At 48.1% G+C, this 14,903-nt stretch overlaps 2 protein-coding genes across 6 annotated transcripts in view; both read left to right on the forward strand.

The window, feature by feature from the left end:
• Positions 1 to 10,028, forward strand: part of GNB5 (G protein subunit beta 5) — a 47,327-nt gene extending 37,299 nt beyond the window's left edge. For 2 of the 4 annotated variants that reach the window (XM_044229652.1, XM_044229651.1), the window contains 2 exons: positions 525 to 691; positions 2,136 to 4,364. In XM_044229652.1, coding sequence (XP_044085587.1) covers positions 525 to 691; positions 2,136 to 2,147 — 179 coding nt within the window. In that variant the 3' untranslated portion in view covers positions 2,148 to 4,364. Of the gene's footprint in view, positions 1 to 524; positions 692 to 2,135; positions 4,365 to 4,418; positions 4,527 to 5,426; positions 5,487 to 6,703; positions 6,788 to 8,257; positions 8,502 to 9,345; positions 9,504 to 9,928 lie in introns of those variants that run through there. The other 2 variants (XR_006381541.1, XR_006381542.1) reach the window with 2 other exon arrangements.
• Positions 10,029 to 10,529: 501 nt separating this feature from the next.
• BCL2L10 (BCL2 like 10) overlaps positions 10,530 to 14,903 on the forward strand; it is a 52,527-nt gene continuing 48,153 nt past the window's right edge. The window contains exons 1-2 of one of the 2 annotated variants that reach the window (XM_044229654.1): positions 10,530 to 11,003; positions 14,501 to 14,619. In XM_044229654.1, coding sequence (XP_044085589.1) covers positions 10,545 to 11,003; positions 14,501 to 14,619 — 578 coding nt within the window. In that variant the 5' untranslated portion in view covers positions 10,530 to 10,544. The remainder of the gene's footprint in view (positions 11,004 to 14,500; positions 14,620 to 14,903) is intronic. The other variant, XM_044229653.1, reaches the window with a different exon arrangement.

Here is a 14,903-nt window from a genome sequence, read left to right on the forward strand (position 1 = left end):
AGGCTGCTAATAAAAGTTAAGACTGCTCTGACAGGACCAGTTTCCCCAGACACAGCCCCCGAGTCTAAATCTGTGCTTTTCTGCCTGCATGCTGCTACCACTGCCTACAGCATCACTTGCCTCCCTTCTCTGCCTGGCGAACTCCTCCTCAGCCCCCAAGAGCCAACTCCTATCACTTTTGTGCAGTGCCCTCCTCGATCCTCCTTCCTCCATGATCTCATAGCATTTTACACACAGCTAAGCACTTCCATTGCTGTCCCTCTTCCATGGGCTCCCGTGTGTCCCTTCACGTATCTGCCTGCCTGCCCACCAGCACCCTCCTCGAGGGGCAGCGACTGGGCTGTCTTCTCTGAAGCCCCAGGGCAAAGCACAGTGCCTGGCACATGGGGGCACGAAATCACAGTGGGCTGAATGAGTGAATGAATGAATGAGCAAGCGACTGCCAATTGTGTGAGTGAACGTCACAAAAAGAAAAACGGATGGTAAGAACTGGCTCAGTAACCATCCTATCCTCCTGCTTTGAGGGCGCCTGCTGTTCGCTGGATACAATGATTATACCATCAATGTCTGGGATGTTCTGAAGGGGTCCCGAGTCTCCATCCTGTTTGGACATGAAAACCGCGTTAGTACTCTCCGAGTCTCCCCTGATGGGACTGCTTTTTGCTCAGGATCATGGGATCATACCCTAAGAGTAAGAGAAACTCTGTTATTTGACTCTGTGTGTGAGAGGAGTGATTGGCCTTCCTTAAAGCAGAGGCTCAGAGTCAGCCTGGGTGACATGAGCTAGACAGAGCTCTAATTTCAGCTCTGTCTGTGGCCACAGAAGGGGTGCGTTGCCCCGGAGAGGTCGTGAGTCCCCCATCAGTGCAGGTATTGGAGCATAGGTTGAAACAACCATGTATCAGCATGTAATTGAGGTAATAATGTGGCCAGGTGATCCAAACAGCCCCCTTTGATCCTGAAAGTAGGATTCTGCTGAGTCTAGCTTTTGGCAAACCACAGGGTGCCCATCTCACTCCCAATAGTGGGACATTCCTATTCCGTGGTGCATTCTTTTGTGAGACCCACAGAGGGGCTTTAGGGAATCTGTGAAGCCCCTGAAGTTATAGGTCACTCACATTTCCTGTATCCATTTTTCTGGAGAAAGTGCCCTCGTGGCTTTCATCAGATTCTCAAAGAGCTCTATGACTTTGTTGGCTGTTGGCTCCCCAGAAATGCCTCCAAAATGCCTATTCATAAAGCAAAGCTAAGTGTATTTCTTACCTCCCTGGGGACAGAGCACAAACTTGACAGTCTCCATGGCATTTCAGAAAGGGAAAGCAGAGAGAGATGTTTATGAGGTTTGGGGAGGGGGTCTGATTTAACCAGTTGGAGGGATTGAATTAGGCTTAGACAAATTTGTGGCATAGTAGTTTTCAGATTGCTGGACACGGGGACGCCTGGGTGGCTCAGTTGGTTGAGTGACTGCCTTCGGCTCAGGTCATGATCCTGGAGTCCCAGGATCAAGTCCCACATCAGGCTGCCTGCTTAGCAGGGAGTCTGCCTCTCCCGCTGAACTCTCTCCTTTCATGCTCTCTCTCTCTCTCAAATAAATAAATAAAATCTTAAAAAAAAAAAAAAAGATTGCTGGACACATTGTTGGGGAAGGGAAAAGATTTTGAAGACAGTCTTGAAAAGTAACCATCATTTGTGATGCTCTGTGTATGCCTGAGAAGTGAGTCTTTTCTGAAGAGAGTAGTTGAGTGGTCTAATCTTGGGATAAACCAAGGATTTCTGTGAGGTTCCTGAAATAAACAACAAAGTTATCTGTGAGCTCCTCTTCCAGGGCAAGAGTTTCCTGAATTAGTAAAGTCACGTGAATGACTCAAGGACGTTTGTGAATACAGCTGGTTTTGGTCCTCAGCCTAAGTGTCACCCGCAGATAACCTGTGGATGACTGAGCAGAGCTAGGGGAAGAGGCAGGGCCGAAGAGGCACCTTTGAGTAGCCAGGAGTAAGGTGTTAACCATCCAAGAAATGTGTGTGCTTCATTTTGGGGTGTATGTGTGAGATTGACCTTGATTTTATCTTTTTAAACTCGAGTTTCACAAGTCCTTAACTAAAGGGACTAACCATTATCTCTTTGTGGCTTTGCAGGTCTGGGCCTAATCGTCTCCTCACAATGCACACATAGGCATCTGAGGGTAGAATTTGAAACCGCCAAATGGAAATAGATCTTCTTCTAGAGGACCTGAGGGTTATTGCGATGTAGCTTAAAGGAGCCCGGACCGATATTACTTTTAAAACGACCACCCCTGGAAAGATCCTGGTGTGGGCCTTCAGCACTAGAACACCTTCAAGTCCAGTGTTTTGCATTTTGAACACTTTTTAAAATGTATCCATTTTTAAGGTTATTCTAATTATATGGTCTCCACGCGTTCTATTACCACACAGATTCAGCATTTAATAAATCCCCTAGTACTTCCTTGAACCACATTTGTTTTCAGAGCACTCTAAAATCTGATTCCTCTCAGGGTGCCCTGTGCCTTTTGGAACTTTCCTCTAGAAGTGCTGACCTTAACGGACCGCACGAGGCAGACCGTGTTGAGGGGTCTGTGATAGAAGAAAATTCAAATTCTGAACATAATCAGACACAATCCCTTTTGAAAATGTGTTTTTATTGTAGTCTCTTTTTCAGTCTCGCATTGTCTTTTTCAGGTCAAATATTTCCCTCTGTGTGAACTGTCACAAATAGAGGAGAGATGCACATAGAGTACACGGGATGTTTGCTTTAGGACTTCTGTGATGATGTGACGGCTCCCTTGGACAGGATATTTCCTGTCATTTGAGTGAAAAGCTGAATGCTGTTTGTGACACAAAGGCTCCTCAGAGCAAAACCTTTCTGTGTGGGAACACAGACAGTAAACCTATTTAAAAACCTGTTCATAGTATTAAATGTATTAGAATTAGTAGTATCCACTCAGGATACTACAAGTGTCATTGTAGATCATATCCATATGAAGCATATTCATATTTATTGCATTGAAAATATAATTACATGAATTAGTTGATAGGTCCCAGGTGATAATGTCTTTGCTTCTCTTCTATGGAGAAAAAAATAACACACAAACTACTTGTCTTTATTTGAAAATCAGCATTTCCTTCTGGAAGACATCAAGTGTTTTTGTTTTAAGATCCCTTCTTTTCCTCATTTTTAAGGCATTGAGGCTTATTCTTCGTTTTAGAAAACTCCTTGTTCATGAAGATAGCATGCATTCCTTGGAGAAATAGCAGGTCAGCTCACACACTGGAAGTCTCCCCTGGTTGAGGCCTGCCCTGTGGGTGTTCTGGGCTCCTGGGGTGCCCATAAGTCCTAGATCATCCAGTCTCCTCTCTGGGCCCTGCTCCAGCCTGCCCCCACTCCTAGTTGTGGCTCTGGCCCTGTGGGCCCAGCTCCAGGCCCTGCAGCTCAGAGAGACTGTCCAGAGCTGCTGCAGGGCCTGGTCAGCAGACAGGCCTGGACCTGGCTGGCCTCCTACAAACATCAGGACGTGTTCCCTGGCCCACCCTCAGAATGACTGGTGCAGGTATCCTAATGGGAAAGTCCCTCAAAAAAAACAAAACAAACAGGCTAGCTTTTCCGTCAGTTCTTTTAAGTAAATATGGTGATTAGATCCAGCCCAAACAAATGTTTTAATGAGGGTTTTACTACACGGTGCGCCCTGGGATAGAGAGAGAAATGTACAAGGCCCCTGCTTAACTCCAGAGAGCCCAGAGGGAAGGAGGAAGTTGGTCCAAAGGGCCCATTTTTCAGCCATTCCTCTCCTCTTCCCCAGTGGATTCCAGGCTGGGCAGGGGCTCGAAGAAATGGGCACAGGATCTCCCCAACTCCAGCCAGCTGCTGAAGGAATCAGGTCCCAGGGTGCCTCTCACAGGATTCCCCAGCTCCACTCCCAGGAGGTCCCAGAGTTTGCTCCTGGTCTTCCTCTCCCCTACAGACCCTTTAGTGTCTCTGCACTCTGATCTGGACCTTCCAGTAGTGAAGGAAGACAGTACAGAAGAAAAGTCACCAAGACTAAAGGGAAGCAAATTCAAGGTTAGATGTTTGGAGAAGCAGAGAGCATCTTCAGTGTATGTGCAAAAACAGTCCTATAACTTTCCAATCAAAAAAGCTACGGGAAAAAAAAAAAAAACAAACCTGTGAAGTATTCCCTAGAACACTCACTTATCCCCACGGGCAGTAAGCCACCTCCCCTGGAAGCATTTGATTTCACAGTGGGTGTTGTTTAGTATTTATCCATGAAACACTTGGTTTGTAACATGCCACACCATGTGGAGACTCCAAGGGTAACTCCAGGTAATAAATTTTATTTTGCATATTGAAAATAACGCTGAGTGGAGTTTTGTAGTCAGTTTTTCTTTTTTTTTTTTTTTTGGAAGACTTGGGGGCAAACCTACCAAACCAGCTATGGTGGAGGGTCCAACACAGACGCGCTCTCAGGCGTGCACAGCCAGAGACGACCAGGCGTGGGCAGGAACGGGGGTCAGGTAAGGAGGGCTGCAGTGATGGCCATTTATGGGAAATACCTGTGAACCAAAATCAAGGCAGCTGCTTTGGAGTGGGTGGCCGGCATCACCGAAGTGGGGCCCGGCTGCCAGCCCTACCCCGCAATGAGCCAGAGGCAGGCACTCCATACCCACCTCCCTCTTCCATCCTTTGACCTCCTCTACACTTTACCTCCATCGTAAAGGTGGCGAAAGGTCATAAAGGTGTTTGGATCCCAGACTCTCATGGCTGCTTGGCCAGCTAGCAAGCAGGGGGCAGTGGTGATACCCGGACTCTGCTGCAAGTGAGAAGGGGACAGCGTGGGCCCAAACGATGTGCACCTAGGTTCAGACCCAGCTCTACCAGTTCTAGCCTACGTGATATCTGAAGCCCTGTCAGCCTCAGCTCGCTGGCGTGTGGAGGGACGGCACTGAAATACATAAAGCACCGTCCTCAGTCTTTGGCTTGTTTTCAGCAAGGGTTGGCTCCCTGCCTCCTCCATCTGTCCACCATCCCTCCCCTTCCTATTTCCCCCTTCTCCCTTCTCGCTCTTTCTCGTTCCATGCCTACCCCCATCTCCTCCCATCCTCCTGGTTCCCCTTCCTGTGCTCTTTCTTCCCTTCAACCCTCCCTCATTTCCTCCCCCTCCTTCAGCAGCCCCCATGCATGTCTCCAATTAGCCACTTAGTCACTGTCGCCGATGAGAGGTTCATCTGGGCCCCTGGTTCTCCAGTGTTTGGTCTTAATGATCCCTCTACACTCCTAAAAATTATTGAGCTTTTTGGTTATGTGGGTTATATCTATCAATATTTATCATATTAGAAATTAAAGCTGAGGAAAACAGTAAAACACAAGAATACAGAAGCACACATCCCACTGGTGATTCTTTCCCCACATATCAGGAGCTTCTGGATAACTCCCCAGAGAGAGAGAGTCTTAAAGGACACACATATAGAGAAAGGGTGAGTATTACTACATACTTAAAATAATTTTGATCTTGCCCCGCCCCCCCAAAAGGGTCTTAGGTTTGGAACTCTACTTTGAAGCAGCAGATAGGCTAATGAGCCCTTCTCAAGCCCCACTGAGTGAGAACACCCTTACGGGAGCTTGGAAAAAAAGGGGGATAAGGATGAGGGTCACTGAGGAGAGCTGGAGAAGAGGCCTTCAGAGGAGGTTCTAAGGGGACACAGAGAGGCAGTGGGAGAGGCTAGAGACCAACTGGGGTCTTTGGACTGCTGAAAAGCTTTTCCGAGGAGGGCAGTTGGGATCCTGGGGGTAAGCCCAGGAGATAGGTTAGATTAACCAGGGTTGGGGTCGGGGCCCTATTGCTGTCTGCTGGCTTCCTCTAACCCCGGAGAGCTGGCTGAGCAAGAATTTGTAGATCTGCATCTCCCGAATTTGCCTGCTGAGAAAACTCGGGTCAACAGCAGGTTAAAAATACAGGTCCTGGGGGCGCCTGGGTAGCTCAGTTGGTTAAGCGTCTGATGCTTGTTTGCAATCTTAGGGTCCTGGGATTGAGCATCACAGCAACGGGCTTCCTGCTGAGTGGGGAGTCTGCTTGACTCCCCTTCTCTCTCTGCCCCTCCCCCAGCTTGTTCTCTCTCTCTCTCTCTCTCTCTAAGTCTTTTTTTAAAAAAATAATACAGGGGCACCTGGGTGGCTCAGTGGGTTAAAGCCTCTGCCTTCAGCTCAGGTCATGATCCCAGGGTCCTGGCATCGAGCCCCGCATAAGGCTCTCAGCTCCAAGGGGCGCCTGCTTCCTCCTCTCTCTCTGCCTGCCTCTCTGCCTACTTGTGATCTCTGTCTATCAAATAAATAAGTAGAATCTTTAAATTTTTTTTTAAAAAAAAGTTCCTAAAAATATACAGTTCCTAGAGATCTGGACTGGGCAGGACTGAGGTGGGCCAGGAACGCCGAGGAGGCAATGTGGGGGAAAGCACTCAGTTAATCTTTTTGTCTCTCTGGATCCTTTGCAAGAACATGAGGCTAAACCACTCGCCGTTTCACCTGTGATAGGAGAAATCGGGCCACTCTTCACGACATACCATAAACCCATTGTTCTCTAGATGGGATGTAGCTGGAGCTAGGCTGGCCTTTGGGACTGGTCCGTCTCCACCGTAGGCTGACCCCCATTTCTGGTGACAAAAAAAATGAAGTGAGTATGTTTGTGTCATTGTAGAAAGGATGCTGACCCTCTCATGAGGGGATGGGATCAGGAATGATGCTCTGTTCATGGCTCAAAAATAACTCTGAAGAGCTAAAGGTAAGTGTGGTATGAGCATTTACACAAAGATTGTGACAACAGAAAACGCCCATCTTCGAACCTAAGCTCATCTAACCTATACACCACTGGTGAACACTGGCCTTATTGTAAACCAGGAACCACGAAGCACAGGTTAACCCATCTGTGCTCCCCAATAATAGGTGGCTTCACATCCCTCAGTCTGTAACCCAAGAAAAATGAAAACATGCCCACACAGAAACTTGAACACAAATGTGCACAGTAGCCCAAAGTGGAACATCTCAAATGTTCAACAACCGATGAACGGATGAACAAAGGGTGGGATATCAGGCAACGGGATATCATTTGGCAGTGAAAGGGGAATGAAGTTCTGGTTCATGCCACAGCGTGGATGAACCTTGAAAAAATTGTGCTGAGCGAAAAAAGCCAGACACAATGGACTACACAGTGTGTGATTCTGTTCACATGAAATAGTCGGAACAGGCAAATCCACAGAGACAGAAAGTAATTTGGTGGTTTCTTGGGGCTCAGATGGGATGAATGGGGAGGGACTGCCAATGGGTACAGGATTTCCTTTGAGGTCATGGAATTAGTGGTGATGGCTGCATATTTATCACAATAAAGCTGCTAAATCTATAGATATATGGAAAAATAGTAGGTACTCCGTAAGTATTTTCAGTATTTAAAAAAACAAAACCAAGAAACCAGATAGGTAAGGCTTACCAAAATGTTACATTTTGATTTTTGGTTAAAAGTGGGAAAAGTGAGCATAGTAACCCTGGTTAGTTCATACCTATAATAAAAAATTTCTCTGTAAAGAACTTGCCCTATGTACCAAGCACTGTGCAAAGCACCTTGCATACACCAAGTCCCATAATCCTTGTAACAGCTGGATGGTGCAGTTATTACCTCCATTTTTTAGGGAAATTGAAGCTAGAAGAGCTGGATAATTTGCTCATGGTTGCACAGCTCCTTAGTGGCAGAGCAAGGATCTTAACCAAATCTGACTGCAAACTGCTTCCTTGCATGGTGTGGATCAGAAATTCTGTGTAGAGGCTCATTTGTTCACTTGCTGTTTGGTTCACCTGATAATTATTAGGAGTTAGCCAATGGCCAGGCCAGAGGATTCACCACTCAAAACCAAACTACTCCAAATCTAAGAAAAAACTGTGCTTGTTGCTAAAATATAACATTATATTATATTTAATCAGATAAAATCATGAGTCCCTGGCAAATAAAATATGACCATATAGAAAAACATTTAACTCCACAAGGAACCCATAAGATGTCAAAAAGAGTTCAAATGGGAGCTTGATGCACAGAGATTTATAATCCCTTCTGAGGAAATTCATTTGGCTCGCTATACACGAACCCCTGATGTGGCAGACCCACATTGGTACCCACTAGTACCAATGGCCAGCTCTACCTTTGTAGGGAGAATCCCATTGTTGCCATACACTCTCCTTGCTGCCGTGGCCTCTTTGCTTGCAGACTCACAGAATCAGCACCAAGCTAGCTGGGTAAAGAAGCTCTCCGACATCCACAGAGCACAGAAGTTTGTCTGATTATTAAGAATCTGCTCCTGATATTCACATGGGACATGAATATTTTCAGCCTGTACCCATTCAGAGGCATCTAGACAATAACTCTTTCCAAGATTTCCTTAGCACCAATCCTCCAGGCCTCGTCTTCTCAAGGCCCTGACCATCCAGCAACTGCCCAAGAACCAGTGTAGGTGGGTACTATGGCCATCTGTCCCTCCAGACATAGTGGACAGTCAAATACCTGGCTGGAATCCCTGCCCACTGGGAAGATTTTCCCTTACCAGTGTCTTCACAGTCCCCCTTGAGTGGGGCTGTGCTGTTCCTCCTGTCCACTTGAATGGACTCATCATGGACCACTCATCATGTGGACCCATCTGTAATCCAGGTTTGAGGTTTTCTCACTCAGTCAACTGATCATAAGCAATCCCTTGGAGGCCATAGGCATGGAATGAGGGAGGAGGCAAAGCAGTAAGAATTGGTGTTGCAGGATTCTGAGCCACCTACTCATGCAATTTACTTGTACCTAATGGAACTGCCCGAGTTCAGTCTTGTATACAGAGAGCTGCACAGATTGCCGCTGTGCGTGCCCAGCCTTATGTCTAGGTAGGTCATCCACACGATGAGAGCTCGAGCTACATGGTCACCTGATAGCACATGGTTAGCCATTCGGGCTCGACCAAGGTCCAGTAACAGGTCAGAACCTGCTTTTTGAAAGGAGAATAGCTACGTGCAGAGAAGAACACAGATTTGCTTTGAAAACCTGGAGGTCTGTGCTGTAATTCTCCTATTGGCATTTGCTGGAATGTCCATACAGGATCCCTCTTTGGCACGTCACAGATCATTGGATCTGGTGGTGCATAAGACCCAGGTGGTAGAGCAGCTTGTAGTACAGCCTTAATGTACTACAGAATCTTCTCTTGTTCCTCCCAATCCACTAGCCTGAGGATGGGTGAAATTCACACACTCATACGTGGTGTATGTTGCCTCCCAAATCCAAAAGGACCTCCCAAATGTCTTGCCTCTCCTTTCTTGTAGGTGAAACAAGGGACACCAACTCCTCTTTCACCCTGAGTGGGATATTGCAACATAATCCAGACCACTGCACCCACAGAATTTTTACTGCTAAAACCAATTTTGTGTCAGTCTGGGACCAATCAGAGAAAGAAGCCATACAATGTCATGAACAGAGAAAGGTTAATATAAGAAATGCTAACTATAGGGGCACCAGGGTGGCTCAGTGGGTTAAGCCTCTGCCTTCAGCTCGGGTCGTGATCTCAGGGTCCTGGGATCGAGCCCCGCATCGCATCGGGCTCTCTGCTCCCCGGGGAGCCTGCTTCCCCCTCTCTCTCTGCCTGCCGCTCTCCCTACTTGTGATCTCTCTCTCTCTCTCTCTCTCTGTCAAGTAAATAAATAAAATCTATTAAAAAGGGGGGGGGAATGCTAACTATAATAGAGCCTTGGAATAATGAGAAATTTGCCAGTAAAAAGTAAAGAGAATTGTAAGCAATATAGAAATGGTAGCTACCAGAAGCAGCCAATATCCTGGAGCTGGGTACTCAGCTATTCCGGCTATAGTGGTAATTAAACTCTGCTGTGGGGGGCTGTTTCTTTGTTTCAGCACCAGACTGTAGGGTTGTTGAGAGCAGGGGCCACACACCTTGTTCTGCATGACATTCCAGCGCTAACAGGCTCTGAATAAATACCAGTGAATGAATGGACACAGCCAGTACTGGCACTCCCGCAGCCTGCAGCAGTGTATCCTGTTTCCTGCCGCATATGCCAGATCCACAGGCAGGTATCCCCAGCACACACACCTGCGGCTTCCGTCCAATCGGGAGATGATGATCCTCGCAATGGAGTCGTCCGTGGAGGGCTGTGGGTAGCCTTTGTCAACCTCTTCTTAAGAGGAGGCAAAAGTCTGGCTCAACTTCCCAGACTGTCCCCTCTGGGTTCTTAGTCCCCAGCCCCAGAGCTAAACAATAATCACCCCCCCCCCCCCAAAAAAAGGCTTCATTCAGTCTCTTATCGCCCTGTGAGCGCGTGCACACCACGGGGCCTGGCTTCTGGGGCTGGAACAGGTGCGGATGGGATTCCCATCAAAGGCTCCTCTCCCCACCTAGAAAAACAACTGCGGGGCCGAACCGGGGAGGGGTGTGGCGGCCCCTCCCTGGGCGGAGGCGCAGCGGGACCTAGAAAACCGGGTCGGGTCGGGCGGCGCGGGGAGAGGTCGGGCCATGGCGGACGCGTTGAGGGAGCGCACGGCGCAGCTGCTGACCGACTACCTGGAGTATTGCGCCCGCGGCCCCGGCACCCCCGCGCGGTCGCCGTCTACGCGCGAGGCCGCGGTGCTGCGCTCGGTGGCCGCCGACGTGCGGCAGCGTCACGAGCGCTTCTTGTCGGATTACCGCGGCTACCGCGGCAACCGCGTGGAGCTGGTGGCTCAGGTGGAGCGGGAGATACTCGCCCACCCCCAAGCCCTAAGCTGGGGCCGTGTGGTGGCGCTCTTGACCTTCGCGGGAACGCTGCTGGAGCGCCCGCCGCCGGGGGCCTGCTCGAACTTGGGGCCGGACGCGGAACTGGAGCTGGGGGAGTGGGAGGCCACCGTTCGCCAGGACTGCCGGCGCCTGGTGGACTTCCTCTGCGGTCGGCTCGCAGGGCAGCACCGCGCCTGGCTGGAGGCGCACGGCGGCTGGGTGAGCGCGGGGGGACGCGGGGAGCGGGGTCGGGTGGGCAGCCGGGGGCGCGCTCGAATGGCCCGACCGGGGGAGGGGGCTCGCAGGATCCGCCGGGTGAGGCGTTCTTTTCAGCAAGACGAGGATTTCCAGTGTTAAGTCTGGCTTTTTCTCCTGGTGGTCAGACTGGCAGAAACCGCCCTCGCCTAGACCGCTCTCTATTAACCCATTCTAAAGCAGCCGCGCAGGACCTGCTTGGCACACTTTGGCCTTACCCTTGCCGGTCTTAGGGGTTTTAGGATGCGCCAACGTTAGGGCTGGACGCTTCGCTCACAGATCCCCAAACTGGTAAAGTCAGCAGTGGGGTGGCCCTGGGCCAGATGGGTTCTCTCTCCTCTGCCTGTTAAACAACGTTTGGAGAGCACCAGCGGAAAACCGTAACAAGTGAAAAGGCATCCCCCTGCCGACACTTCTTAGGAAGAGCCGAGGCCGGAAGTGTTGGAGAGCGTGCGCAGGCACCCAGTGGTGGTGTTGACTCAAGGTTCCTTAACTTCCAGCCCTTTGCACCCAGCCCCTCACTGAGTGATAACCAGGTGCCTTGGCTTTCAGCTGTAGGTCATTGATTTCTGCCCTGCAGCTCCTGAACCCCGTCAGTGATCAAGGGAAGCCCACCCACCCTTCAGTATGAGGAGAGCATGCCTCTTGGTTTCTTAGCTAGACTCCTGGTCTTTTCCTCTCTTCCTTCCTGGACTTGAATCAAGGACTGCAGTGACCCAAGTTACAGAATGAATTTGGCCAAAATGTTGGAACCAGCTATTAAGAAAGGAACTAAGGGGTGGAGGGGCACCTGGGTGGCTCAATCATTAGGTGTCTGCCTTGGGCTCCAGTGGTGATCCCAGGATCCTGGGATGATTGAATCCCGCTGTTGGCTCTCTACTCGGCAGGAAGCCTGCTTCTCCCTCTCTCTTTCCCCTTCCTTGTGTTCCCTCTCTTGCTGTCTCTCTGTCAAATAATAAATAAATAAAAATCTTAAAAAAAAAAAAAAACTAAGGAAGATGGGAAATTTAGCTCCTGTTGGTAGCTGGCATCCCCTGTTGTGAGGAAATTGGCCCCATTTGTGGAGGAGAGGTAGTACGGGAATCAGAACCTTGACCTTCTATGAACAGTTTGAGCTGTTAGCATTAACTCCTGAGTTCTTCTTGGCCTGTGTGCTGTTCTTCAATCATCCAGGCTTGGGCACTCTTAAGAAGGGACCTGAGCCCTTTTTAAGGCATTTGGCCCTGAAGGGCCCTCTGTAATTAGAGGAAATTGATTGGAAGGATCTCATAGTTCTTATTCTCATTTTGACTCAATAGCATTGACTAAGGACTATTCCTTTAGCATCAAGAGGCCCAGATTCCCCCAGTTGAGTAAAGACATGGCCATACCTCTCCCAGCTACACTTAAATGCCACTATCTCAGGGCATCTTGGTGGCTCAGTGGGTGAAATGTCAGACTTGATTTTTGGCTTAGGTCCTGACCTCAGGGTTGTGAGATTGAGTCGCTCCAGCAGGGCACGGAGCCTGCTGAAGATTCTCTCTCCCCTCTGCACTCTTCTCTCTCTTTCCCTTCCCCTGCGTTTAAAAAAGCCACTATCCAGACTTCATTCATTTCCTCTCCATTTTTCTGAATGGCGCCTCTTTTCTTGTTTTTATATTTTATTTATTTATTTGACATATCAGAAGTAGGCAGAGGCAGGTAGAGAGAGAGGAAAGGAAGCAGGCTCCCCCCTGAGCAGGGAGCCCGATGTGGGGCTCGATCCTAGGATCCTGGGATTGTGACCTGAGCGGAAGGCAGAGGCTTTAACCCACTGAGCCACCCAGGTGCCCCCTGAATGGAGCTTCTTGTATTACTGTCTTCGATGATCGTTTTCAACCTAGCGATTTGCCAGTTTCCCAAATGGCCCTGCCCTTTGCTCAGGAAAGAATGTGATAAAGTAGTCTACGATCCTCTTAGGTTTTTTTTTTTTCTTTGAAATTTTAAAATTTTATTAACTTAAAATTTGGTATAGTTAACTCACAGTGTTAATGATTTTGGGTGTACAGTATAGTGATTGAAATGAGGGGCCTCTCTGTGGCTCAGTTGATTAAGCATCTGCCTTCAGCTCCGGTCATGATCCTGGTGTCCTGGGATAGACCTCTACCTCCGGCTCCCTGCCTCACGGAGTAGTCCGCTTCTCCCTCTGCCCCTCTCCCCTTGTATTCCCCCTCATCCTCCCCGTGCCCTCCCCACCCCAGCTGGTGCTCAATCTCTGAAATAAGTAAAATTTTAAAAAATAGTAAATAGGTAATAAAAATGCTTCATGGTTTTATTTTTTATTTGGCCTATCTTCCCACCCACCTCTCTTCCAGTTTTTTGTATTTATAAGCCCATTTCTATTATGTTTGTTCAGTTCCTTCATTTTTTAGATTCCACATATAAATCATGTTTTGTGTCTTTCTGACTTGCTTCACTTAGCATAATGTCTTCTGGGTCCACCCATGTAGGTTCAGGTGGCGAGATCTCCATCTTTATGGCTAATATTCTATTGTATAAATATACTACATCTTATTTATCTATTAGCCTGTCGATGGATGCTTGAGTTGTACCATAGTTGGGCTATTGTAAATACCACTGTAATGAGCACAGGGGTGCATATATCTTTTCAATTTAATGTTTTTGTTTTCTTCAGGTAAATACCCAGAGATGGAATTATTGGGTCATACACCATTCCTGTTTGAATTTTTTTAAGCAACTGCCATACTGTTTTCCATACTATAGTGGCTGCATGAGTTTACATTCCCGTAAACAGTTCCCTTTTCTCCAAATCTTCAACATTTACGGTATTTTTGATACTAGACATTGACTGGTGTGAGGTGACCTCTCGCTGTGGTTTAGATTTGCATTTCCCTGATTGTGTATGATGCTGAGCATCTTTCCATGGGTCCTTTAGCCATTTGTAGGTCGTCTTTGGAAAAAGGTCCACTCAGGTGCTCTGCCATTTTTTTTTTTAAGATTTTTTTTTTTAATTTATCAGAGAGACACAGTGAGAGAGGGAACACAAGCAGGGGGAGTGGGAGAGGAAAAAGCAGTCTTCCTGCTAAGCAGAGAGCCTGATGTGGGGCTCGATCCCAGAACCCTGGGATCATGACCTGAGCCGAAGGCAGATGCTTAACCTACTGAGCTACCCAGGCACCCCTCCTCTGCCCATTTTTAATCAGATTATTTGGTGGGTGAGGGGGTTGGTGTCCTCTTAAAAATGGGGGGGGGCAAATCAAAAGACAAGTATTCTTGCTGTGACAAAGTTGTGTCTCCTATGTTCTTCTTTGCCCTGTTGGATTCCTTACAAATCCAAACTCAGTTTCCTAAGTACAGGTTGCCTCTATGCTTTAAATCCAAAAGTTTCCTTGCTGTTTAATCCCAAAGCACTAGTGTATTTCATTAAGTTCAGCTGTGGGGGATTCTGAACCAGTCTAACTGCCTGTCCCTCCCCCTTGCAGGATGGCTTTTGTCTCTTCTTCACACCCGTGCTGCTGTCTTCTTGGAAAAGACTGCTGGTCCAGGCTCTTCTGTCATGCTTTACGGCAGTGATCTTAATCTACTTCTGGAAAAGATTACCGTGAGTTCTGAAATTTTTAACGCATTTCTGCCTGCCTAAAAACTGTGACCAGCCACCTGAATTTGAGATGTGAAAGAATAGAACAGAGTAAACCATCCTCTGAGACTGTTTTTTACCTGCCTTCACCTAAGGAGTCCCGTGGTGATAGTTCAGCAGGAGCTTTAACTCCTGGCGAGTACTCTGAGGTATTAAGACAAAGGCGAAAATGGCTCTTTGAGTGGGGAAGATGGATTCTAAAGGTTCATGGCTCTAAGAAATTGCAGTAGAAGCTACATTCTAGTAAG

The sequence above is a fragment of the Neovison vison genome, chromosome 13, assembly GCF_020171115.1.
Source record: "Neovison vison isolate M4711 chromosome 13, ASM_NN_V1, whole genome shotgun sequence".
Classification (NCBI taxonomy): Eukaryota; Metazoa; Chordata; class Mammalia; order Carnivora; family Mustelidae; genus Neogale; species Neogale vison.